Source organism: Haliaeetus albicilla, chromosome Z (assembly GCF_947461875.1).
Source record: "Haliaeetus albicilla chromosome Z, bHalAlb1.1, whole genome shotgun sequence".
Lineage (NCBI taxonomy): Eukaryota > Metazoa > Chordata > Aves > Accipitriformes > Accipitridae > Haliaeetus > Haliaeetus albicilla.
The window spans coordinates 27,719,197-27,744,698 of NC_091516.1; the positions used below are offsets into that span (position 1 = coordinate 27,719,197).

At 43.3% G+C, this 25,502-nt stretch overlaps 1 protein-coding gene across 1 annotated transcript in view; it reads left to right on the forward strand.

Moving 5' to 3' along the window:
• Positions 1 to 904: 904 nt before the first annotated feature.
• Positions 905 to 25,502, forward strand: part of CEMIP2 (cell migration inducing hyaluronidase 2) — a 51,874-nt gene continuing 27,276 nt past the window's right edge. The window contains exons 1-6 of the mRNA XM_069776190.1: positions 905 to 1,048; positions 13,185 to 13,521; positions 19,256 to 19,396; positions 19,904 to 20,465; positions 23,132 to 23,301; positions 24,576 to 24,764. Coding sequence (XP_069632291.1) covers positions 13,197 to 13,521; positions 19,256 to 19,396; positions 19,904 to 20,465; positions 23,132 to 23,301; positions 24,576 to 24,764 — 1,387 coding nt within the window. The 5' untranslated portion in view covers positions 905 to 1,048; positions 13,185 to 13,196. The remainder of the gene's footprint in view (positions 1,049 to 13,184; positions 13,522 to 19,255; positions 19,397 to 19,903; positions 20,466 to 23,131; positions 23,302 to 24,575; positions 24,765 to 25,502) is intronic.

Sequence of the window (25,502 nt, forward strand, 5' to 3'; positions counted from 1 at the left end):
CTAAACCAGGTCGACGTACTTTGCTGTGGAACAGCTGCAGGGTCTGGCTGCTTAAAATTCAGAACGTTTTTGGGTTTAGCTTGATTCTACTGCAAATCAGACTTCAAAAAAAAAAAATATCCCAGAAAGCAGAATCAGATTTTCCTCCCCGGTCAGAGGCTGCCCGGGCTACGACTCTTGTAAGTAACCGTATTCTCTATTCCCTTTCAGCCCGGTGAGCCTCGATGTAACGATAACCGCCTCGTACCTTTCTGCTTTTACTCGTGTTGCCTCTGACGCAGGTCGCCCGTCCGTCCCCGCTGCCGTGGCGGAGACCGCACGTTGGGCCCGTCCCCCCGGGGGCTCCGCTACCTGCTCCCCCACGTACACGCGGACCTCTTGTACCTCCCCTGGCAGCACCCGTGCGCTTCTGTTGTGGGTTTTGTTTTTTTTTTTGTAATTTTTAAATCGGACACGGGCATCTAAGGCTGTCTTTGGTATTTCAGCGGTAATTCAGCTTTTTTCCACCCCGCCCGGAGGAGAGCCGTGGGTCAGAGCCGGGGCGCAAAGTGCTCCCACGCCTCCTCCCTCCCCCAGCCGCAGCCCCGGGTGCTGCAGGAGGCGGCGCCCGGTCCCTTCCCTGCGGGCGGGAGGGCCGGGGCTGCTGCCGTCCCGCCGGGCCGGGCCGGGCCGGGCCGGGCCGGACCGGGCCGGGCCATGAGGCTCCACGGCCGGGCCGGGCAGCGCGGCGCCAGCCGGAGCAGGGAGCGGAGCGGGGCGGGGCGGGGCGGTCCCGGCTGGGGGCGGGGCGGTCAGTTCCGCTCCTCCCCCGGCGCGGTGGCGGGAGGCGGGGCCGCGGCGGCGGGGCGCAGCCGCCTCCTTTCGGGGCCGGGGATCGTCGCCCCGGGGAGGGGGGGGGGTGGGCTGCGGCCGCTGCTGCCAATTGCGTAACGGCGGCAGCCGGGGCGGGGAGCGGCGGGAGGTGGCGAGAAGCCGGGCGGCCTCCCGCCGTGTCCGGGGCGGGGAGCGCCATGCCGCCGCCCTGAGCGCGCCGCCGCGCCGGGCCCAGGTGAGTGCGCGCCCGGCCGGGGACGGCGGCGGGACGGGACGGGGCGGGACGGGGCTGCCGGCGCGGGTGAGCCGCCGGGGAGCGGGCCGGCCTGCCGCGGCTGCCCGGCCGGCCGCTGCGGCACCGGCCTCTTTTGTTCCCGGGGCCGGAGGGAGGGGAGAGGAGGGGAGCGCGGGGAGGAGGAGGAGAGGAGAAGAGAGGAGAGGAGGGAGCGGGGGCGGCGGCGGCGGCGGCCGCCGGCGGCGGGGCGGGGAGGGCCGGGCCGGCGGCGGGCGCAGCCGCGGCTGCCCGGAGGAGCCGCCTGCTCCGCCCGGCGCCGTGCGAGCGCGTCCGGGGGGCTGGGCGCGGAGGCGGCGTGTGTCTGTCCGTCCGTCCCCGGCGCGGGTCCCCGGCGTGTGCCCGTCCCCGGCGCCTCCCGCCTGGCCGGCAGGTGCGGGCTCCGCGCCTCTCCGCGGGGCCCGGTGGCAGGTGCCGTGGCGGGGTCGCGCTGGCAGGGTCTCGTCGCTTTTGTGAGCGCTCCTGGCCAGATGCTCCCGGAATCGGGCTGGGGAGCGAGGGTGGGCTCAGACCGTTGCCCCGGCAGTGCCTCCGCTAGTCCGGACCCGTCCGGGTAGGCGCCCCCGGGTGCCTGGGTTGTTAGGGATTGCCTTCCCTGCGCCTGGTAACCAGCAGCCTGCTTTACTTGCCCGGAGGCATGGAAAAAAACAGAGCGGGAGCTGCGTATCTCGACCCTTCTAATAAAAGAGGGTGTGTGGTGAAGAAGGCGCTACCTTTGTGCTACTTTGCGGCTTGGATGAGGGGTGTGTGCTGAAGATACTGCCCTTGTTTGTATTTTAAAAGTGAGTTAGCAGCACGGATTCTTTAAAGGGAAAGAGGTTTTTGTATTCCCGAGTAGCTATAAAAATGAAGTAGTGCCTGGCGCTCCACAAAGACGGTGCGATAAAGAAGATGAAGCAGTACTTCACGTTTCTTGAGTGGCATCAGTCAAGTTTTGATGAATCACAGAACAAGATTTGTAACAGCTTATCTACATTACTGATGTGAAATGGCCCGTGGGTAGCAGTAGGGAGGAGGGGAGGTTCATCTTTGTTCTTAGGAGTCAGTAGCTCTCGGAGGTGCTTTGTCTACATGGATCCTGCGCACTGCCTGCATGAATGTGAAATCTGCCAGATCAAGTTTGTTGGGCCTGCTCCTCTTGCTCTCTCCCTACTAATACAGCATCCAGCGGAGTGTATGCCAGGGACTGGAGCTGGGCGAAGTGTCCAGAAGAATAACAGTTTTCTGTAAAGCACAAGTAATGCTCGCAGCTACAAAAGAATTCAGGATGAAAAAGAAGAAAAAGCGGGGGGGGACGGCGACACGGGACACAAGAGTTCAAGAGGACTGCTGTGAGGTCCTTGGTAAAGTGAGATTGCAGAAGTGACTTCTGAACTTTAGCATCTGATCTGAACGGTAGGCATGGTGTGTGCTGTTTTGAGATGTGGGTAGGTATGTTTTTCAGTGCCGAACTGTAGGGTTTTTTAAGTATGAACGTTAACGCTTTAGCCCCACAGTATTTTGTGGGGAAAGTGGTGGTGAGGGTTGGCTGGAAGCCTTTAACCTGTTCATCAGACTTCCTGCTTAATTGGTGGAGATACTAAGGAGTAGAGGATGGTGACCCCTGTGTGGAAAAACTGTTGTTTTCAGCAGGCCCTGTAAAATCCACTAAAGGTTTCCCAGCTGTAACTGATCCCATGACTGGAAGAGTTACCATTTGGTGGCACAGTTCATGTTTCTTCCCAGTTGACAAATGAGGGGGTGGAGCAGGGGAACAAAAAGGTTGTTTTTCCTCTAAGGCTGAATATAAAGATAGGTACAGGACAAGGAGATCTACTAGTCCTAGAAGCTTGAAGAACAAACTGTGGACTTCCTCGGTTATTTTACAGTTTGATTTTTTTTAAATTTTTTTTTTTTTTAATTCTCAGTTGATACATATTTGAATAACTTGGACTTGAAGGGAGGTTAGGGAATTTTATTTCCTTGAGTTATGATAGGGTGCAGTGGGACAGGTGCTTTTCAGTCTGATTTAAATACTTGAAAACAACATTCTTATTGCCAAATAGATGCCTACATACCTCGGACAATCTGGACTAGTAACATTGTTTAATTACAGATAATTTACTAATTTGCTTTTAATACCAAGCACAGTCATTAACTTCCTTTATCGTGTGTCCAGTACATGCAGAAAAATCTTTAATAAACAGTTTTAGCATGCTATTTTTGTGTGTTTTCAAGTAAGCCAGTTCAGCTTCTTGCTGTGGAAGTCTTGTTTGCAGAAAACGAGCAGTGTTCTGCAGGTTGTTATTTTTCCTCCATGTGAGGAAAGAAAGATGGGTGTTAGAAATGTCAACGGTGTTACTCAGTGACTCATTTATGTTCATGTTACCTGTTGAGTATGAGGTAGCCCTTTGCTTCTTTCCCCCTGGGAAGGCACTGACCTGCCTCTATGCTAGAGTCAGAGCTCCGCATCCTCTTTGTTCTGCCTTGCATAGGAGCTGGGGAGGAGGGGGAACCTGTTCCCCAGTCTTTGCTGGTGCCTGATGCTACACTACAGGCTCACAGCTGTAGAGGAACACCCCTGTTACCCCCACCCGCAGCTGAAGGTGCTCCTCAGCTGACGGGCCACATCATGCATCTCTGCAAGGAAGCTTGTTCCACAGTGCTTGCGGTGGCTCTGTTCTTCACCTTCTGCGTGCTTGCACCAGTGATTTAAACACTGCTGATGGAAATTAGTGGGGAAAATATAGTCTAGTAAATCTCACTTTCTGTAGAAGCATAGTCTGAAGTATACCGGTAAAGTTCATTCTTTGCATTAGCAAGGCAGTTCTATAAAATCACCTAAAGTATACATCAAAACGTGATTAAAATCTGTATTGTAAATTACACTTTCTTGTTTGGAATCCAATCATGATTAGACTTGATCCATTCTCAGCTTATTTTAACTAAAAAATATTTAACTACTGATTTAACGGAGATGTCTTTGGCAAGACAAATGGGAGTGAATTGTTTGTAGATGTGGGTGTAGAAACGTACAGAAATATTTTCTTGGAATAGTAATACTGAGAAAGGAAGTGGTAAGGGAGTAGAAAACTACATACCTTGAAGAAAGATGTGAGGGAGAGAAGTGATGTATTTGCCAATATGGAAAGGAAATACTGAAGACGTTAAAGAGTGCATACTTTAGAACATGTAACTCATTTTATTCCTTTGTTGTGAAGTAGGTTAACAAAAGAGAATGTACTAGTAGCTTTTCTATCTTTTTGGTGCATGGGATTAAGGAGAAGGGGAAAAAAAACCCCACGTAACAACACAGAAGAGTAGTGCAGTCATGCAAAATGACTAGCTATACCTGGCAGGGTATTGCAGGGCTTGGCTGTTGGGTGCAAAGTTCTTGGAGTTTCCTAGAAAGGAATTTACCACAGTAATCCAAAATATGAATGGAGCCACTAGCTCGGCAGAATGCATTACTTAATGGTGGATTAGATGGTTTTGTTTTGCTTTTTGAAGACTTGCTTCTGTTTTGAGATATCCCAAATATGCTGTTTGTGATTTTTATAAAAGGGAAATGATGGAAGATGGTTTTTTCTTTTCTAAAATTGTGCAAGAGTTTTATGCCATGTAAGTTAAATCACTGTATGTTATTCATCAGGCTTTAGACTTGCATCGTTCTGTGATTCCTGTGATACCTTAGAGCCATTGGGGATGTTGGCATTCATACAGTCAAGTTATCCTGCGTTAGCTATAGAAACTTTTCACAAGACTCTTACTTTTAAGGCTTTCTGCTCTCACTGTTTTTGCTGGTATGCGCCCTACCATTCTGCTGGAGGCTACCGATCCTACAGCAAAATGAAAACTACTCCTATGTTTCAGCTACTGTGTGTTGGTCCAGCACGTTAATTTAGGCCATCAGGTAGAGGTGTATTTTGTGCTGATAATGTCAACAGACAATTGCAGTGGCTGAGCTGAGGGGGGATTTGGCCCTTAAAGGAGGCGGTGATTTTTGGAAAAGTGGCAGCAGAAGACAACAGCTAAAAGAGATCTTAAAGCACAGTAGAGGAATGGCCACATCCTATCAGACAAACTGTCCATCCAGACAATTACCCAGTGTCTGACAGCGATGAGTAATAGATGTCTGGTAAAGTTACTACATAATGATACTTCTGCTTCCAGCCTCCAACAGCCTACAGTTCAAGGACTTCCTAAGCTCGAGGCAGTATTATTTATGCAACAATCCTCTACTGACTTCTGTTCTGTGTCCTTGTTGCTGTTTGAACCTACATAAACTCTTGAAGTCCATAGCATCCAGCACCGAGTCAGGTTCAGAAACCTCTTTATGTCTGCCTTTTTTTTTTTTTTTTTTTTTCCCCTTGGAAGAGACATGAACAGTCATTGCATTCTCAGCGCTACTTCTGACTGTATGGACCTGTGTCATATATCCTCTCTCTTAGTCATCCTTATCCAGGATGAAGAATCCTTTAGGGGTTCAAACACCTAAGAGTCGCTGATGTCACAGCTGTTTGCTCAGTGGATGTGATTTGGAGCCCTTAGCTTAATTATCTTTTAATGCAAACTCATTTAACTTGGCTCATGCAAATGAAAGACAACTCTAAAAGAATGTGGGTGTGCAGCTAGCAACTCAGCTTCTCAGGCAGCATTGCTTGCTTCATGGCTGATTGACAGCTAAAAACTGTAGAGACAATCCTTCAAGTAAGCAGAATAAAGGGTGGCATATTATTTACTGAAATTTGAGTGGGACTGAAAAAAGTTATAAGGATTTGAGGGCTTTACCTGAGAGGAAAACCAGGATAGGTAAAAAGAACCAGGATGAAGAAAGAAATGCATATACTGATATGGAAGAGAGTATGTTATGCTACTGATTTGTGCTTTAAATATAATTTAAATATGACAAACTACTGATTATTATGTGATTCTATCAATACACTCAGGAGTTTCTTGGAGTATTTATGCTTATGCCTGTTGACTAAAGCTAAATATGGCATCTGACTCTTGCCCACTGCCTGTTACATTCTGTACTGTCATATATGCTTATAATCTATGGGATCTCTTCTAATTTAGTAAGAAGAAAAGAGGTATCTAATCTCACCTTCCTTCTCCTGAATGGATTGCAGGCCAGATCTCTGTTTCATCAGTGATTCAAGTTCACCAAGAACTGAACTTCACTTCTCCAAAGTGTGTTACCATTACATAGAGAATTTTTCTTCAGTGAGTCCTAAGCTGTAGCTGTTTTGGATGGGATTTGTGTTCTTCTAGGGACTGCATCTGTAGGTACCACTTCTTCTTATCATCAGTATGAGAAGTAGTTTAAAAAAACTTTTTTCCTGTTTTTAGTTTTTTTTTTCCCTACCATCTTCTTCAGCTTCTCTAAGATGAATGCTGCAAATCCGTTATTTTCACATGGAAGCTGTTGACTTAAACAGAGCTATTTATTTGCTTAAAAGTAGGCTTGTACTCAGATGCACCGCTGAGCTGAGGGAGACCAAAGTGTTCTGTAAACTAACCCTCACAATGTCCCTGTGAGGCTAGTGACCATTTTTTTTCTCATGTTACAGGCTTGGGGCCCAAACAAGCTGTGACTCATGCAGCAAACTAATGGCAGATGCGTGATGAAAATGCAAGTTTCCACTCTTGATCTCTTATGCAAGTTATTAAATCTTTCGTTTCTGAAAATGAGAGAAACAGTAAAAATTATTCCATTTGTGTTGCCTATTTCAGCACATGTGCTGCATTTCCTGGTGTGCTCTCTTGGATCCTCTGTACTTAAGTCATTGGTCAGTTCACTTGTATGCAAAGAAACAAATGGTGTCTGAATAATTTCCTCAAGCAGAACATGCTATTGTTTTAACAATGAATGAAAACCAGAATAGAGTTCCCCAATTTCTTAAGTGACTTATAAAGAATAACTGTGTCAAAAAGAAACAAAGGGGAAAAAATTTGAAGTCACGGAAAGTGTCAGGCATCATTGTAGATACACAGACAACAGTTGGATGCTATGGCTTCTGGCTTATGTTTCTTTGTTTCAATGGGCAAGATCCAAAGATGTTACAAACATGTTAGAGCAGACTGAAAATAGAAGTGTCTTGAGGTCAGTTCAGAACACTTGAATGTTTGCAGGATAATGTTTGGTGTCCAGGAATTGGAAAAGACCAACGTGTCCCTGCAGTTTCTGCAGTAAGCTGCATCTCTGCAGAAGAACTATGAAAGTACCTAAATTTTGTACATGAACTTTCTGAAAAGTTGGATTTTTTTGTCTGCTGCATCAAATGCTTTCCTGACAATTATGTAAGTGAAACCAAGGGACCACTGCAGAGTTCATTCACACAAACTGTGGGTGAAGGACAAAAGCCCAGTTGTCATTGGAGAGGGGAAATGTGTTCCTTGTACAAAATTCCACTTTGCCTGTGATCTTTCAGCCTCATCCTTAATGGAGATCTACCAAATGCCTTCAGAAGAGGCTAGGAACTAAATTCATGGCTCTCCAGTATGCTGTAAGCCATGAACCTGAGAGTGGGTTTGCTTGACGTGCTGTTATTTCATACTTTTTCCCACAGACAAACTTATATCACACAGACTACAAGTTACCCGTCTCCTTCTCTTGGGAAGCAATCTTCTCGCCATCCTTTCCCCTCCCACTCCAGTGTCCTTTCTAATCCATAGATAATAACTATATTGTTTCGTATATCGCCTAAACATACGTAATTAAACTTCCCCTACTTCTATATAGGTTTGAAATTTGCTTCTGACCTGGAGAGAGACTTGTGTGCTCAAAAGATTTCATTAGACCAGCTGATGAAGATTACTTCTATCTACAGACCCGTTTTATACTGTAAATATTATGCATGCTTGCACTTTGGTCTCTTGATCTGTGGTACTTTGCAAAGACTTGTTTTAGGAAATGTGGTCCTCAGCTCAAGTAGTTTCCACTGGTTGTGTATCATGCAATTTCATGCTTTTTCTGTGCCAAAAAATTCAGTAAAAATTAATAGTTGCTACACAGGAAATTCAGAAAATATGGTGCAATAAAGCTTTGTCCAAAATAAGTTATATAATTCTCACTGTGTTTGTATCTCTCTCACTGACTGTTGCTGTTTGTCCTCTGATTTTCTTCTGAAACTGCTGGGCAAGGTGGTGGCATGCACCAAGCAGCGTATGTGATGGAAGATGTCTAGAGTTTTTACACTTTGTTTAAGTCACCTGGGATTTTTTAGGCTGTTATAAACATTGTTGTGATTTCCAACAGTTATTTAACTGTGTTAATCTGTTCTACTGTGCACATATTCTTTCCAACTTTTGCACATGCGGGTGGAAAAGTAGGTTCCTACGAACATGCTGTCTATTATCATAGCGAATAGGTATAATTTCAAAACAAGGCAGTGGAAGAAAATGCAGAACCAGACAGCAAAGCATGTGGGCACCCCATGTGTCCACTGGGAACCATTAATTTTCTTAATGGTGAGGTTAAGATTTGTTGAACTGGGGACTTCTAAGGCACTTTAAACATTGTCCTGAAGTTAGTATCTCCACTGTAGTTGACCAGCTTGGAGGCTTGTGAAGGTGTGCATGTCTACTTTCTGCTCAGTAACTGTAGCTACTTAGGAATTTTTTAATACTGACTTCTTGTCCCTTTCCTTTCTCTTTTGGATTTCTCACTGCCCTTTGATCTCATACCAGACAAGTGCCTGTGCCAGGAAAGCAGCAGTAGCCAATGTGGTGCTGTATTACATGGGGAAATATTTTTCTTGATGTGTGTGGTTTTCCCCCACCCTTCCTCAGTCTTTTCCTTGCTGGAAATTATGTACTCTGAGATTAAATGGTGTGGTAATAGGTCAGCACTACAGCTGGTGGTGTTTGATAATAACCCAGAGCAACAGAAGTAGGATTTCTTCTAGTATCTCTTGTTTTATTTTTAAGACCTCTGAACTATGCATCCTTAAAATATGCTTTAAGGGAAGCATTAATTTCTTTGTACTGTATGGAAGTAAGCGTACTTTGCTTACAAAATTCTGAGAAGGTGCAAGGGTGTGGGAGTTTTCTGGTGCATTTGACATGTTTTGTTATACTAAGCATTTGACAGGGGAAAAATGTGAAAGATCTTGGTATATTTCTCATGTTTTGGGTGGTGTCAGGTGATGTTTTGAATTGCCTCATGAAAGAATCCAATTCCTTTCCAGGAAACCAGCCCCAAACGGAGTAACAGATAAGCATGCCACTTGCTTATGAGCACACGCTTGCATCTCAGGAGGTTCAGATGTTATCCCTTGGTTGTACAGTGCATATGTGTTTTTAGTTTCTGCCAGTGTGGAACAATGTGGGCTTGTATGAGTGGGTAGCAGTGGCACAAGTTAAAAGTGACGAAGGAGCACGTGAGGAGACTGGAGATGTTGCAGCTTGTTAGTGGCTCATTGCTGTCTGCCTGCTGGGTTTTGCTGTCCACACAGCTCAGATGCTCTGTTGGCAGAGGCAGACTTGCAGGTAATCACTGTTTTTACTTAGATGCTGTGCAAAATAAACTTTGGTTTTTTTAAGGTGGTTTAAGCTGAGTTGGCTGATGTGATGAGTATGAGAAGTACTTGCTTGCTTATGTTGCGGGAAGGTGTGCATAAGCAGAAATCTGAATTGTGTGGAGTAGCCCTGCTCTTGCAAAAGAGTAAGATGCAAATAGTGTAGCCTTCCAGCAGACAGGTGGTAACAAGTACATAGTGGGCTGAAGCATCTGAGGTGCTCTAGCTGAATCCGTGTGTTGGAAGCATCTCTGGTTCTGGTGAGCTGGAAGCACATACTTACATGTGGCCCTGACTAAAAGCTGTGGTGAATAATGGATTTGAAAATACTGCATAATATCCTGTTGAAGGCTGAAGGGTGAGAAATTAGGGAATACTCACATAGCAGCCTGCCTGAATGACATGGTAAATAACAGATTTGTACAGATTAAATGCTGCATGACTGTTAGGTAAGGTAATTGGTTGTATATTGTGCAAGAACTTGACTTTTACTGAAATCACTCTGAAGAAATCTGTGAAGTAAAGTACAATTGTAAAAGTGGTGGTGTTCTTGTCTAGCACTGCACCATCAGGAGGAGGAGATGCCCAGATCATGAGCTCTTTTAGGAGACCTCATACTTCTGTGGGTTTAGGAGATCCTGGTGACTGGAGCCAGTCTTCTCTGGTGTTTTTAACTGCAAATGTTCTCTTGGGGCCTTTGATCTCAGCTTTTTTGCCTTTTTAAAGGAACACAGAATAGGCACAGGTCAAAGGGAAATGGCAAACCTTGGGTGGAGAAAGAAAAAGCGTTACATGGAAAAATTAAGGTGCATGGGAACTTACAAGGAAATGTGGTATTTAAAGAGTTAAACAGATTTCCACCCCCACCCCCCCACCTCCTGCATGTTACTCGAACTATATTTGTGCAACCAAATAACCACACTCTCTAGGGCATAACTGGCCATATAGCCAGTTACTACACTTGCATTTTTTGCATGATGCTATCTGCAGACTTACACAGAGTGGAAATAAGTCAATAATTTCAATCAGATTAGCAATGTGTCTTAATTTTAAAGAAAAACCAGTAGTTGTTCTACAGGATAGAAAAGATCCTTCTTTCAGCCAGAGAATTTCAAATAACACAGGAAGAGGGAAGGAAGTATTGAAATTTTTACTCCTGTTGTAATGGAAAACTATATAGTAAATCTTTTGAATGTGCTAAGTATCTCCTTATGGCTTTGTTTCATTATTTTTATTTTGTAATGGGTAAGACAGTGATTCTGCAGTCTCTTTTCCACCTGTCCTTGGGGTGACTTGTGTTTGTGCTTGAGTGGGACAGTTGGAAAACTTCTACAGTTTGCAAAATGAGGCTTGCAAACAATGCTTCGTACAAAACAAAATATGCTTGAAATATGACACAAGTGTTTTCGATGTCTGTTGTAATGAATGACTTTTTTCTTTAAAGGTCTAACAGTACTTTAAGAGGCCTTAGTAGGCAAAATTGTGGTAAAATTATTTTGTAAAAGTAAGTTAACTTTTGCTTAACCATTGTGGATTTAGTTGATGTAGCTGAGCAATTAACAAACTTACTAACTCTTCGTATCACATTATAATGAACACTCTGTAGTCATTTTGTCAGTGTGATAGATAAATGCCGTATCTAAAAACTTTTTAACCAAGTTTAAGGAGTTGGGGGTCCAAACCATAAAAAAAAGTCAATGCTGGATCAGATTTCTTTGAATTTTCAGTCAGAAAGATACTGAAATATTTGTTTCAACTAGACATAAATACTGCGTTTGAATTAGTTGAAAAGCTTCTCTACTCAGCTTTTAACACCACTTCTAAAACATAGAAATTATTTGAGTTTTCACTGCTGAAAGATGACTAGTTGAGTGTAAAAGCACATGTGGTGAAAGCAAGCTGTTGCACAGTGCTCATAACACATTGGGCAGTTAAGTCTGAGAGCAGAGGATTAGATTTGGGAAATAGTTTTTCAAAGAACAGAAAGGAGGATGGTGAAAATCAGTTTGCTACAACGAACAGGTGCGAGAAACACTGCTGGAGGACTTGGCATAATTTTTGCACTCTGGGATGGCTACTCCAGTTAATATTTCAGTGCCTTTATCGTCATTGTGCGTACATCTGGAGATGCATTGTCTCCCATGAAAGGGTAATCCAGCCTGTTCAATAATAGCAACTCTTTTGCCTTGAAACAGTGGAGTATCAGATTTTGCAGCGTGCGAGACAAAAGGCTCCTTTGCTACTTCTCAGAATAAGATTACAGTTGTCACGTTTCTCCTTCACCAGTGTGCCTGGCACTTCAGAGCGTAGCTCAGACTTCCCTTTGTTAATGGATGAGAAAGAGGATCTTTATGCTTTTCTGTTATTGGTCGTTTTTTATTTTTGTAATTCATTTTGCTATTGAATATACATGACTTCTGCCTAAATCCCCTTCAGGATTTAGTTTAGAAAGTTAGGTTTCAGTTAACTGAAACTTGAGCAGCCTTCTCAAAAAATCCATCCCAAAGAAATTTTAATAAAAAAATTAAATAAAATTATGCCAGCTTGGTGAATACTCCATATGATACAACACAGTTGACCAGAAAGCCTAAGAAAATGGTCAAATGCAGTTTTGTGTCTCTTAAAGGAAACCAGAAAAGCATGGTTGGTTAGAACTGTTGGTGAGGACAGGACAGGCAGTAATGTTTTTGGTAAGCTTTTCTCATTGGTTGCTTCAGAAAAAGGTGGAAACAATACTAATAACTGAAATAAAAGTAGCGCTAGCTTCTGGGTGATAGGTGCAGAGATCTGGAGCAGTCATGTTGCTTCCAGGCTTTGTGTCCAAACACAGGCATCTCAGCAACAAGAAAAAACATGAGGTTTGCTGAACAAGATACAGATGACTTTCTTACAGGACCATTCCTGATGCATCTTTACTAGCAACCAAATCTTGCTGTGAGTAAATTAAGAGTTTGTGGGTTCAGCTAATTAAAAGTGTTGACTAAATTGCATCAGCATGAATGTAAATAAAGTAGTGTTTGGTAGTTTACATATTAAATTTAAATGCTTTTTACTGCTTCCAGTGTGGGAGGGAAGGCTTGTCTCTTTCAGCTTCTTTTCCATATAGGAAAACAATGAGGAGTTTGTTCAGCCTCTGCAGTGCAGAAGAAATACATTTGGGCATTCTTTGCATAACTGTGGGGAAGAAGGGGTTGCTAGCTTTCTCATTGTTCAGCTCGTTTCTTAATCACATAATAGAAGTTAACTGTGAAAACACTCTGTGAAAAATACCTAGTGGAACTACAAAGAAATAGTCTGTGCTGTACTGTGTTCCCTCCCATACCAGATGCTTTTAAGTTTAATTTTGTTGAAGATACATATATAGTATTGTTTCAAGCTGTTACACCATGGCAAATGACCAGTAGCAACTGAGTGACTGATACTTTGTACATAGCCACAGTTTCAGTGGCTGTTCTTCTTAAGAAGGCATGTGGCTTAAAATTGCATTTTCGTTTGTTTGTTTCTTTTTTTTCTTTTATGTATTGTACTCTGTATTCTGAAAGCCTGTTATTTTTTCCCTGTCTGTGTCCGTGTTCCAGTGACTTTATAACATGCAAGACACTGATGCCAGGGGGAGCTCCCCTGCTTTCCTGCAGCCTCAGAATGGGAGCAGTCACAGGTCTTCTGGGTACATCCCGGGGAGAATTGCCCCTCTCCGTCCCCCGCCACCTTCGCAGAGCCATGCTGCAGCTGAATTTACCTCTGCGAGACAAGAAGCCCGGACAAGACTCCCATCCTTACCAGTGGATCAGCACCGCCGCCAGGCAGAAGCCAACAGGCACAAAAATACTCTCATTTGCTTTGCCATTTCTAGCCTTTCACTTTTTGTTGCACTGGGGATTTTTCTGGGAATAGCTTCAAAATATGCTCCAGATGGTAAGTTCTTTTGCAAACAAGATCATCCTAGAAGTTACGGTCCCTGGGAACCCAATTGAATAATTCAGCATCAGGATTAGTGTTAAATGCAAAAATAGAACGCTTACTGCAGTTTTAACATGGAGGGAAGCAGTGTGTGGACACTAAGATCAGCTCTTTTTTCTGTTATCAGTGTCATTTGTATGTTTTTACTGTGAATGATTTGATTTACTTACATGAAGCAAAAAGGCATAGCAGTAAATAAAGACTACTGGTGAGGGGGCAAGAAGCATGAATGTTGTATAAGTGTAATTATTTTTGCCTGCAGAAGAAGCTGTCTGGTATGTTCACAAATTGCAGACAAAATTAAATCCTGTCTGTTTAAGCAGTAACTAAGGAAGGTAGTAGAAGAATGTTCAAGTAAAATAATTTTAAAATTTGCAAGAATTTATACCGACAGTATGTGTGCTTTGTTTATACACAAATTGGGCAGGGACCTTTTCAATCTATTAGCGCTGATTTTTTTTTTTAGCTCATCTTAGAAAACTGGGCAACTTTCATGGAATTTGGAAAATGTCTCAAATGAGTCTGTGGTTACAAAGCATGAACAGGTGATGTGATTAACTGCTGATTGCTAAGTATACATCGCTCTGGCCAAATACTGCTAGGAGTTGCTGTAAGGTACAGTTGCTAAAGGTTGTTAGTATAGTTTGGAGCATGGGTTTGTTTTTTGTTTTAGTTTGGGGGTTTTTTTGAGGCAGAAATCAGGTTTCTAAAAGCTAAAGAGGGTTTTGAATTGAAACTGTTGGCTATTGTAACACAGCAGACTTAGACTCCTCAGTGGCTTTTGGCAGTAACTCAAAAGATTCAGTTTCCAAAGTCAGTGCAACACAGGCTAAATAAACTAGATAATCAACTGAAGATTTCAGATGACAGTGCAAAATGAACGCACACATCTGACCGGAGCACTCTTGGTGGCGGCTTGCTGAGATCTCTTCTTGGGTGATGCCACTGAGTTTTCCTAATAATAATGAAGGAAAACAAATTAACAAAAAAACCTGAGGGAGTAGTAAATGGAAAGTTACTGCTGTGTTGTGATCCAGATCACTGGTAATGGGTACATATCTGCAGTAAGTACTTTGGTTACAGCCAAGTTCAAGAGAAGGCTGACAGGTGACTTAGGCAGTTGACTCTGAGAAGTACTTTGCAGAGGCGAAAAACCTTTCTGCTTTGATACCAAGATTTTAACTTTTAATTAACTAAAACTTGTAGATTTTGATGATGGTTTTAGTAGAAGTATGGTGTTATCGTGTGCTGTGGATTACATAAAATAATAGTCCCTTTATACTTTAAAAGCCAGTAATGTGAAGGAGATGGCTTGCCTTTTTTAAAAATGTTAAGTGGTTTTGGAATGGTTTTGCTTCATCTGCCGTAGTTCATTCCAGAGGCATTGAGTTTTGCGGATTTATTGCACCGAATGCATGGTCAGCATGTGGTTGATCGATCACCGGGGATACTGAGGATGTTGCAGGAAGAGTTGCTGTGATTTAGTAGACAGGCTTTTTTTTTGTCTACAGTAATGACTTACATAAGGGCTAAGGAGTAACCTAAGGTCGTGACTGCTTTCCTGCAACATCCCACTACTTCTTGATGGAAGTCCAGGCCAGTTTTCAGTACTAATTGTTGCATTGTGTCTTTCTGAAGTTCCCTTCCATTATCCTTTAAAAAAAACGAACATGCACCCATAGAATCCTTTGGAAACCCCCTGTGGTGGTTTAAGCCCAGCTGGCAACAAAACACCACAAGGCTGCTTGCTCACTCCCTCCTCCCCCCTGGTGGGTTGGGAAGGAGAAAATATAAAGAACAGCTCGTGAGTTGGCACAAGGACAGGGAGGGATCACTCACCACTTATGGTCACAGGCAAAAGACAGGCTCAACTTGGGGAAAAAACAAAATCAATTTAACTTACTACCAATCAAATCAAAAGAAGGATAATGAGAATTAAACCAAATCTTAAAACACCTTCCCCCACCTCTCCTTCCTTCCCAGCTCAGCTTCACTCCCTGTTTTCTCTCCCTCCTCCCCTGCAGCAGCGCAGGGGGACAGGGAATGGGGGCTGGGGTCAGTTCATCACACCTTGTCTCTGCCGCTCCTTCCTCCTCAGGGGCAGGACTCCTCACTCTTCCCCTGCTCCAGTGTGGGTCCCTTCCCATAGGAGACAGTCCTTCACAAACTTCTCCAACATTGAGTCCTTCCCATAGGCTGCAGTCCTTCAGGCAGACTGCTCCAGCGCGGGCTTTCCCACGGAGTCATGGCCATCTTGGGGGGCATCCCCCCGCTCCTGCGTGGGCTCCTTTCTCCCCAGACTGCAGGTGGGCCTCCGCTCCCGCGCTGCCCCCCGTGGGCTGGGGGACACAGCCTGCCGTCTCACCACCGGCTGCAGGGGCATCCCCTCCTCCCCCGCTCCTCCTCCCCTCCTTCCGCACTGACCTCGGTGTCTGCAGAGGGGTTCCTTCCTCTCACGTTCCGATCCCCCCACTCACTGCAGGTTCCCCCTCTCAAACCTGTTCTCCCAGAGGCGCTACCACCGTCGCTGATGGGCTCGGCCTGGGCCAGCGGCGGGTCCGACTTGGAGCCGGGGAAGCTTCCAGCAGCTTCTCACAGGAGACACCCCTGCAGCCCCTCCCCTGCTACCAAAACCTCACCACACAAACCCAATACACCCTGACACAAGAGAAACTCCTACAGACACCAAGGAAAGCCTGGCCGAAATTTTAATCTTACAGTGTTGTTGCAGCAGCTCCCCAGAAGTTTCCTGACAGGGTGAAAGGTTAATATGCTCAGCTCCAACGTAGCACATGCAGTACTGTGGCCAAGGACACCAGTTCCAGCTAGGTGTGTTCTTCTTAAGGGCTAATTGGAAATCCGTATTGTCAGTACTTGTAATGGCTGTGTAAAAGGCAGTGAAGGGAATGCGAGACTTAGTAGTAATTGTGTGTAAATCCTAAACCTCCAGCACACCTTCCCCAAAGGGAAAATGATACTTGTCTGCATTTCTGTTCCTGCCTGTCAGCTGGTTTCTTTTTTCCTCCTTGCTTTTATCTTCCTGTCATCATCTTTTTTTCTAAGGAGTCCTGAACACTGGAGAGCAGGGAGAGCACTGGAAATGTGATTTCCTTCCCCATTTCCAGGGGCTTGTGCTGCAGGGACAGGATGACAAGCTGGGGAGGCTTTCAGGGAAAAGTTCTGCTTGGCCTTTGCAGCTCTTGGCTGGAGCTTGCCCAGGGTAAACAGGATCCTCGGAAAATTTAGCTGCCAAACTGTGATAAACTTCTGCTGAGCATGATATAACACTGATAACTTTTTCCCAGAGGCCTTAAAAAACTCTAGACTTGGTGGCTAAGCAGGTAAAAAGCAAGTATTTAACTACATACTGAGAACTGTTTCCTGCCTTTTCTCCTGCCAAATTTCATATCCTTGCTCCAGCACATGGAAGGTTCTAGAATTTGGTTTTTTTTGGCAGGGTGGTTTTTTGTGAGGTGGTTCCCCCCACACACCACCATTTGCAAAAACATCACTTCCTCTCCCCTTGTCAATTAGAAGCAACTAAACCTGAAGGAGAGCTGACGCATTTTTATAAAAATGCTCTGAAGCAGAGGCTTGACTTGAAAAATTTTCAACAGGAGTGGTTAAATTTGGCACGGCCATAACTACCTAACATTTTCTGGTCTATGCTTCTGTTTTCATTTAACCTTAACTGTAGAGGCAATGACTGGTCTGTAAAATCTAATCAGTAATTTTGGAGGTAACATATGGTGAAGTACTAAATTTGATGTTTCCCTGCACCCCACTGCAATTGCTAAGGGAGAATTTCAAAATACTTTTGCTGGGCACATCTGATCTGCTCGCCAAAAAGTTGATTCACTGTGCTTCCGAAGCATGATTGCAACACAGGAGTGTCTGCTTCTGATGCTGATGGCTTCCTTGCTGGATTGTAATGTACAATAGATTTAATTTTTTTTTTTTTTTTAGTTATTGTGCTATCCCTCTTCTTTCTGACTCAACATTAAAGCTTACAGTTATTAGATCTTCTCTTCTGTAAATCATGCTAAGCAGAAATCATCAGGTTGCTGACTCATGATTTCCTCACATTGCCCTTTGCTACCAGCCAGGAAATATGTGTTTCTTCACACAGTGCTTGTGTGTGTGTGGTGTCTGCAGGAAGGGGTTTAGTGACTCTGCATGAGTCAGGCAATAGGCTTGCATTTATCTGGTGAGTGCTCAGCAGTCTTGATGATCGCAATGCTTCTTGCTTTTTGGCTTTCCCTCAGGTGTTGAATTTCATTTTCTAAATGCTCTCTTCTTAGGATCCCTCCAAAATATTTTCTTTAGTTTTCATTTTTATATTACTACTTGGATGCCTTTTGCCCTTATGCAGTTCTGCTATTTTTTTCCCACTGGTAGTCAAATCTTGGTTTATGTGGGTTTCCTGAGTTGGAAAGGATTTGAATTGTAGAGAGTAACACCAAAGGAAAAACATTTCTGTCAGCAAAACTAAGGCTGGCTTGTGTTAAACTTCTGGATAGGTTTTACTTTCTTTAGGTTTTGCAAGAATGGGTTATTGCTAATAGCTTTTTAGCCCCAAAGTTGCATTGCAGATGTGTGGGTGTTTTTCTCCAGAAGATAAGATGTGAAAAGGCTATTTGGACTGTTACTCTCAGTTGGGCTGCTAACCTGTTTATTTTGGCATCTTTCTGGTTGTCTTTTGCTTAAGAAAAATATTTTCAGTCTGACTTTTCTTTTGGTAAGAAAATCCAAGGAATATACTTCCCTTTTCTGTTTTTGTAGCATGTGTATGCTGCTGCATTACTCAGCTGCTTGATGTGCTGAAGATGTGTGTGTTGTAAATACTACATTGCTGTAACTTCATCTGGAATCACACAACCTTGTCACTTCTTGCTGGTGTTTCTCCTTTTCTGGCCTTGTAGTATGGTGTTATTGCCTGTGTAGAGCCTGACCTTCAGCAGGGTTTCAGCAAGGATTGCATCTGTCTCTGCTCTTGCGTGGTTTGTAGCCTGATATATAAGCTGACTTTCTAAGGAGTACAAACTGTGAGCTTAGACCCAGATGTCTTGTCTCCCAGGAAACTGCTCTAACCAGTAAGGCTTTATACTAGATATTCTAAGGATGTCTTGTCCCTCTTTATTCCTTACCTTCAAACCTACACTGAAAGAAGTGATTTGAATGCTTAAAAGCAAGAAAGAATCAGCCTTTCTCACCCAGGGAGAGACCTTGAGGGCAGTGAGATATTTAGATGCTTTACAACCACATTAGTTGGCCTAGGTAGCTGGCCTAGGACATCCAGTGCTCGGTGTGACTGCTATGGATCCGAGTGCTTCCCACTTACCTTTCCTCATCTACTGCAGTTGATACAGAAAATCTCAAAAAAATCAGATGCGGTTTGAAAGTATGTATTGTCAACAGTGTATGTTGACAGTTCAGTCTGTGGTCATCACTAGTTTAATTCAGTATAAGAATGCCTTCCTCCCCTTGAGAGTTTAGCCACCTTTCAGGTATCTTTTTGGCTGCTTGAATGAATGCAAACAGTAGAATCAGTGGCTGCAGTATTGTAATTACAGATGAAGGTGGGAATCCTTTGTGGGTTACTGACTCTGCCTTGCTCGTGTTCATCCTAATGCTGCCTTGATTGATGACGCTTGTTTTTTTAAAAGCTGAACTTCACATTGTATTGCAGAGAATTGTCCCGATCAGAATCCTCGTCTTAAAAACTGGAGCCCTGGAAAAGATCCTGAAAAGAGAGTTTTTATCAAAAAAGGGGATTTGTTTCGTCTGACCTCAGACGCTACAGTACACTCTATAGTTATACAGGATGGAGGTATGAAATGGCAAGATGAACATCATGCTTCAGTTTACTGCATAGTTTTTACTTCTGTGATTGAATGAAAAATGTGTTGGAATTTTATGTTGCAGCTTATTGACCAGTTCCCCTGCTTTTACTTTTCAGCCTGCTACCAGGCCGGGAATATCATTAAAAAGATGAATGAACACTGCAAAGTCTTTTCAGTGGAGCATTAATGTGATTTTTCTATAGGATATAGTAAAACAAGACTTGTGTAGTAGCCTTCCTTGTATAAGATCTGATTGTCTTCTGACAATGGCAGAAAAAATCAGGAATAAACCGAGCACAGTCTTAGAAAGAGAAATCACAGTTGGTAGGAGTTACTTTCTCAAATATTCTTAAACATATATGACAGAGTAACAGCTTAATTAATGGGTGTGGAAAATAAATCTGTAATTCATCTGTTGTTCTTATTTAAGAACTTGAGTCTTTGAGTCTATCTGAATTCTGCTTTGATGTACAGAAATATATTTTTTCCTTTAGGGTTACTTGTTTTTGGTGATGATAAAGAAGGTTCTAAAAATATTACCTTGAGAACTCGATTTATCCTGATAAAGGATGGTGGAATGCTTCATGTTGGAGCAGAGAAATGCCGCTATAAATCCAAAGCAACTATTATTTTGTATGGAAAGTCAAACGAAGGTGCTGATATGCCAGAATTTGGCAAAAAATTTATTGGCGTGGGCCCTGAAGGAACGCTGGAGTTGCATGGGCACCAGAAGTTATCATGGACTCTTCTGTCAAAGACTGTGTATTTCTCAGGGCTGGCCTATGGTCATTATACATTTAAAAAGAATTTTTCCCGAGGACTAAATGTGAGAGTGATCGATCAGGACACAGCAGAGGTTTTGGAAGTGCTGAAGTTTGATACACATGAATTTTCAGAAGAAAGCTTGAAGCTCCAGAACTTACTGAAAAATGGAAGTCCTGGTCGCATTGTTGCTATTGCTGTAGGAGATTCAGCTGCTAAAAATCTACTGGAGGAAACCAGAGTAACTATTCAAAATCTTCTGGGAAGTAAGTTTGTCAGAGGATTGAGTTACAGGTAAATAATTTATTTTCCCTTTTGTGCTGAGTAAAGATTATATACAGATTCTGCTGCCTTTGGAGAATTCATTAAACTTTGACAGTGTCTGTTCTTAAAGTCTTCAGAGGATTCTCGGTGTTGTACATAGTACTGCAGTAGTAGTATTCAGTGTGCAGTATTTTGATAGTGCAGAGACTGATAGTTACAGGTATCAGCGTGGTAGACTTTATTACGTACTTGTAATTGCTCTCTTTCACTGTTCTTTACAGAAGTTAAAACTGGGTGCAGTGAGGAATTTTTTTTCTCGTTCAAACACACAGATAGAAAGCAGTTGCTAGGTGAGGCTTTTAATGCATATGACTTTGTCTGGAGGAGCAAGGAATGCCAAGCTAGGAACTTGAGTACAGGGAAGGGATGCTAATCCTGTATATCAAGTAGTGTCTTATTCATATCTGTGCATTGTTGAGATGAAAGTACATTACCCCTCCACTGGTTTTGCAAGGGAACTGACCTATAAAAATATTTTGTTACTGAAGTACACTTGTAAGGTGTTTCTGTATCTTTTGACCATTCTTTTCAGTTGGTCAGAGTTCAAATGGTGGACAGTAGAAGAGGTATAATAGGAATTACTAAAGCAGGAAACTTAAACTGCTGAGCCATGCATTTAGTAGTGGCAAATGACTTTTTGCAGTGCATGTTCTGGACTTGGCTTTGTGCTGCACGGGGTTAGCAATACCAGTGAAAGGGATACCAAGTCTCCTAACCTGTTTCTGTTTTCCAAGAAATCGGTCGTTTAGATTTTTCCGTTCTATTCTTACCCCTCGCTATCCCCCCAGCATCTGGATTCCCGTTAGTTTCCTCCCTCTGCTTTGGCAGGGGCAGGCTGGGGCGTCAGTCAGGATGGCATGTTCTGACCTCAGTTCCCGTCAGGAGCACGTTTGTGTCAGAGGCTGTGTAAGCATGTGGTCATGGGATGGCAAGTGCTTGCAGCACTCCCTCTGAAGCAGTTTGGTCAGCAGTGCTGAGAACTGGATGTCCTGTAATAGGTCCCACCTCCTGAAAGCAGGGAAGCCTGTGTGGTGGTTGTTCAGGTCATTGGCCTGGCCTGGAGGTGTGGATTTCTCGTGTTCGTCTCTGCCCATGACCTCCATGCCGGTTTGTCTGAAATGAAGAACTTCTTCAGCTTGTGGCTGGGAAGAAGCAGCCTTTCTTCCTTCTCTGCTGAACTGATTCTTGTCTGTTTTCGTTAGTCGGTAGGGGCTCTGTGAGCACATAAAATTGTCTTGTTCTGCTGTGGAAGGCAGGCAAGAAGCTCTCCCTGAGGGCTCACTGAGGAAAAGCAGGGTTGTTTTGTTAAACCTGTAAAGCTAGTGAAGGAGACTTCAGCACGGGGGTGAATAACTCCGTTACATCCCTCTCCCCTTCTGCCTCTTTCTGCAAAACAGCATGCATTAAAGTACCTTGATATTTATTTTAAATGTTCGTCTGTGAAACGTTCAGCTTGTTTGGTGCTGCTCTTGAAAAGCTGGCCCGCTATGTACTGTTCCTATGAACAGACTAACACTAAACAGTTTCAATTGGCCTTTTAATCCCAATCAGTAAGAACATCATGAGGGGACTGAAATAAAGGCAACTGGATTGAAGGTGGTTTTAATATCTGCCTTTGACTCGATCATTAGGAACAGACTACAGTCCAGCTAGCTGACACCGTTTTCATTTGGTGTGAATGATTCAACTCTAATGATGCAAAGTTGTTCGGCTTTTTAATAGATGATCTCGACTGCTTCCTTTGCACACGTAATTATGGCATTACAGAGCAGTACAGGACAGCAAAATAGTCTTGTTTTTTGAACTTGGTGGCAGCTTGCTGTGGCGTGTGGTTTGTTTTTAATTTCCAAAAACTTGGATGCATTGAGCAGAACTGTAGGAAGGGGGGAAGTACATCCAGGACAGTTCCCTGCTCTACTCCAGTGCTCAGCCAAGTAGGTGTCCAGCTGAGGGATGGCACTAGCAAGGGGGAAAAGCAAAAATCCTTGGTCTCAGCCTTCAAAAACATTGGTGATCCCTCGTGCAAAGGTTGTGTAGCGGTACGCCATTCCTTTTCTGGGCCTGAGCATCTTGAAAGATTCAAAAGGTATTGCCCATCCAGTACAGTGATCACCAGCGGCTGCTGCCGGCTGTGTCCACCCCTCCCGGCCTGATGCACGCGCGATCTCCTGGGACTCCTGACCACCGCTCTGGGACGCTGCTTGCCGCAGCGCCGTGACGGCAGCGGGCTGCGGCAGGAATGCCGGCACTGGCTCCTAGTCGTCCCCTACCCCGGTAAAGCTGCTTGGAAGTAGGATCCTGTATCGCTTCTGTTGCTCATCTCTTGCGATTTGCCTTTGGAAAAAGTGTATCTTGTTGGATATTGCACCAAAAATGTATCTGAAAGTCTTCTCTATTAAGAGGTCTTGTATTTGCCAGGTTGTATATAGGACATCCACTTATTTTAAACTACGTTTCTTTTCAATGAGGTATGCCCATTTTTCTTCTGCATTTTGAAGCTGCATTTTAAAATTAATTTGGAAGAGCAGGCAAAAGAATTATTTATGACTTCTGTGCTCCTTGTCTTGTCCTTTACCTGTTTGTGAAGAATTCGTTAAGGACCATTGTATTTAAACGTTTACTTTTGTTTTTCACAGGCAAGCCTGGGCTTTTGTTGGTGTCATAGGTGGTGGAAATTCTTCCTGTAACGAATCAGTGAGAAACTATGAAAATCACAGCACTGGTGGGAAAGCTCTTGCTCAGAAAGAGTTTTTCACAGTGGATGGTCAGAAGTTTGTTGTGAGAGCTTACAGTGAATGGAATGATGGTAGGGAAGCATTTTGTAAAACGTGCAGTTGGGGAAGAAGTAAAAAATATTGTATATGCTTTTTTTTCCACTAGAACTGTTGGTTGCAAATTAGATTTCTGAGTGCTGCTCCAAGTTTTTTTTGTTTTTTCTATGGATGAAGTATGAGGACACGGTTCTCTAGTACATCCTGTTTTCTCAGTCTGTTTGTATACAGTATGTGAACAGCATAACCCTGAGAGTTTTCATTTTTAGTATATTTAGACAGAGATAAGGGGTCTTACAAAAGGCTGAAACAGACTTTTTCCTTTTCTATTAGTAATTTGTCAGTTGTGTATTTTAAATCTAAGCATCCAAGATGGTGGTTATGATCCTAAAAAGAAAGCTTGGTAGAAGCTAAGAGAAATGTCTTATTCTTGTTACAATCTTCTGTTGATGTTTGATGCCAAACTTTAGGCAGCTTTTCTCATACCAAGTTGAATCTGTGGTATAAAGAGCCTGGAAGACCTACCACTTGTTTGCTTTTATCCTTTATTTGTTTTTATATTTAAGGTATCTTTGATCTGAGTTTTGCTTTTTTTGCCCAGTCAACTTTTTCTGTTCGTAGAATTACTAAGCGATATTGTATTTGCCTCAGAAGAATTTTTTTTAAGGCAGTTGGATATTTATTTATTGAGCTATTTGATACTACTCCTTTACGGTTCATTACAGCCCATGAAAGTGTATAGACTTATTTTTAAAAAAAAATTCCACCCAAATAATCTTTTACTTGCTGGTACTGTAGAGTTAGGGTCAAGAGTAAGCAAGAGTTGCTGAACTTGTGCAAATCCATCACAAGGCAGTGAAATAGCATATGTGTGTGTAGTTTAGCCTGCCAAAGTGTTTTTTTAGTTGTGAATAAAAAGGAAAGTCCCCCTGCTTTGTTTTGCCAGGTCCTTGATAGCATCTGTAGAGTTTTAAATGGTGGAAAAATGTCACTTGAAACAAGTAGAGGTAGCTGAACCTACAAATTGTTGCCATATGATATTAGGGTTTTTTTTAAAAAAAATGCATAAATTTTTTTTCCTGTGACTGTTAGTTCCATCTTTTCCATTTGTTTCATTTGAGATCCACCAAATAAGCAAGCCGTAATGGTATCTCACCCTGGCAAGTTTCAGAGCAGAATTGTACTTTAGAGGGCTTTGGAGCTTGTGAAATCTCATACATTTCTTATTTGTATCTTCTTGGAGATAGTTTCATATAAAGGTGATTATAATCTTATATTGTGTTTACTTTTTTTTTTTTGTTTAAATTAGGTGTCCCAATTTCAGGCTTCCAGGTAGAAGCAGTAGGTGGAGTCACACTGAATCTTCTGGACGATGTTAGTAGTTGGGAGCCTGGAGACCGGATTGTGGTCGCAAGCACAGACTATTCAATGTATCAGACAGAGGAATTCACCCTCCTTCCCTGCCCAGAGTGTACCAAGCATCAGGTCAAAGTCAGAGGTATGAGAGCAGTCAACACTTGAAGAATTTGTGTGAAATACGTATACACAGTAGTACACCCTGGACAGTACCTTTCCGTGGGAGCAGTAAAGAACAGCCTGTTCACCCATCTCTGTATTGCTTTGTTGTCGTATACAGGAATGTGTGCTTCTCTTTGCTATAAAATTGCTTTGTGTAATGTCAGGTCTGCCTCACAGCTTACCATCCTGACTTTCGTTTCTCCTTTCTTCCCAGGCTTATTGAATGCTTTTGTTTTTTTCCAAGAGGATTATGCTTGTTCTTTCTTGGCTCCTTTCTGTCTTTTCACTAGTTCTCTTTATACGTGCTTGAATGGCTGTTGTGGTCATTACCATTTCTTTTTCCTTTAGTGCCCTTTCCATCTTTTGAAGTGTTATCGTTATAACTTTTGCTGTTGTTATTAAAAAAAGGAGAAACGAAAAAAAAAAAGTGTGATGAAAAAAGAAAATGGCAATCTTTGAACCTGTCTCTTTTTTTTTTTTCCCTTTTCCTCAGTTCCCCCTCCACCCCCCACCAGCAAAATGGTTATGAAATAAGTGGCACTTTCAAGCATCTGCTCACACAGGATATCCCTGAGTAGTTGCAATCTGTTTTTCCTTTGGGCGTTATGTGCGCAAAATGGTCATGCGTGTTGTTGTCCATTTCCTTTTTTTATTATCTGAGTCATTCTGCTTGACTTCACAAGAGCCTCCCGTGGGACTGGCTCCCTGGTTCTGCCGG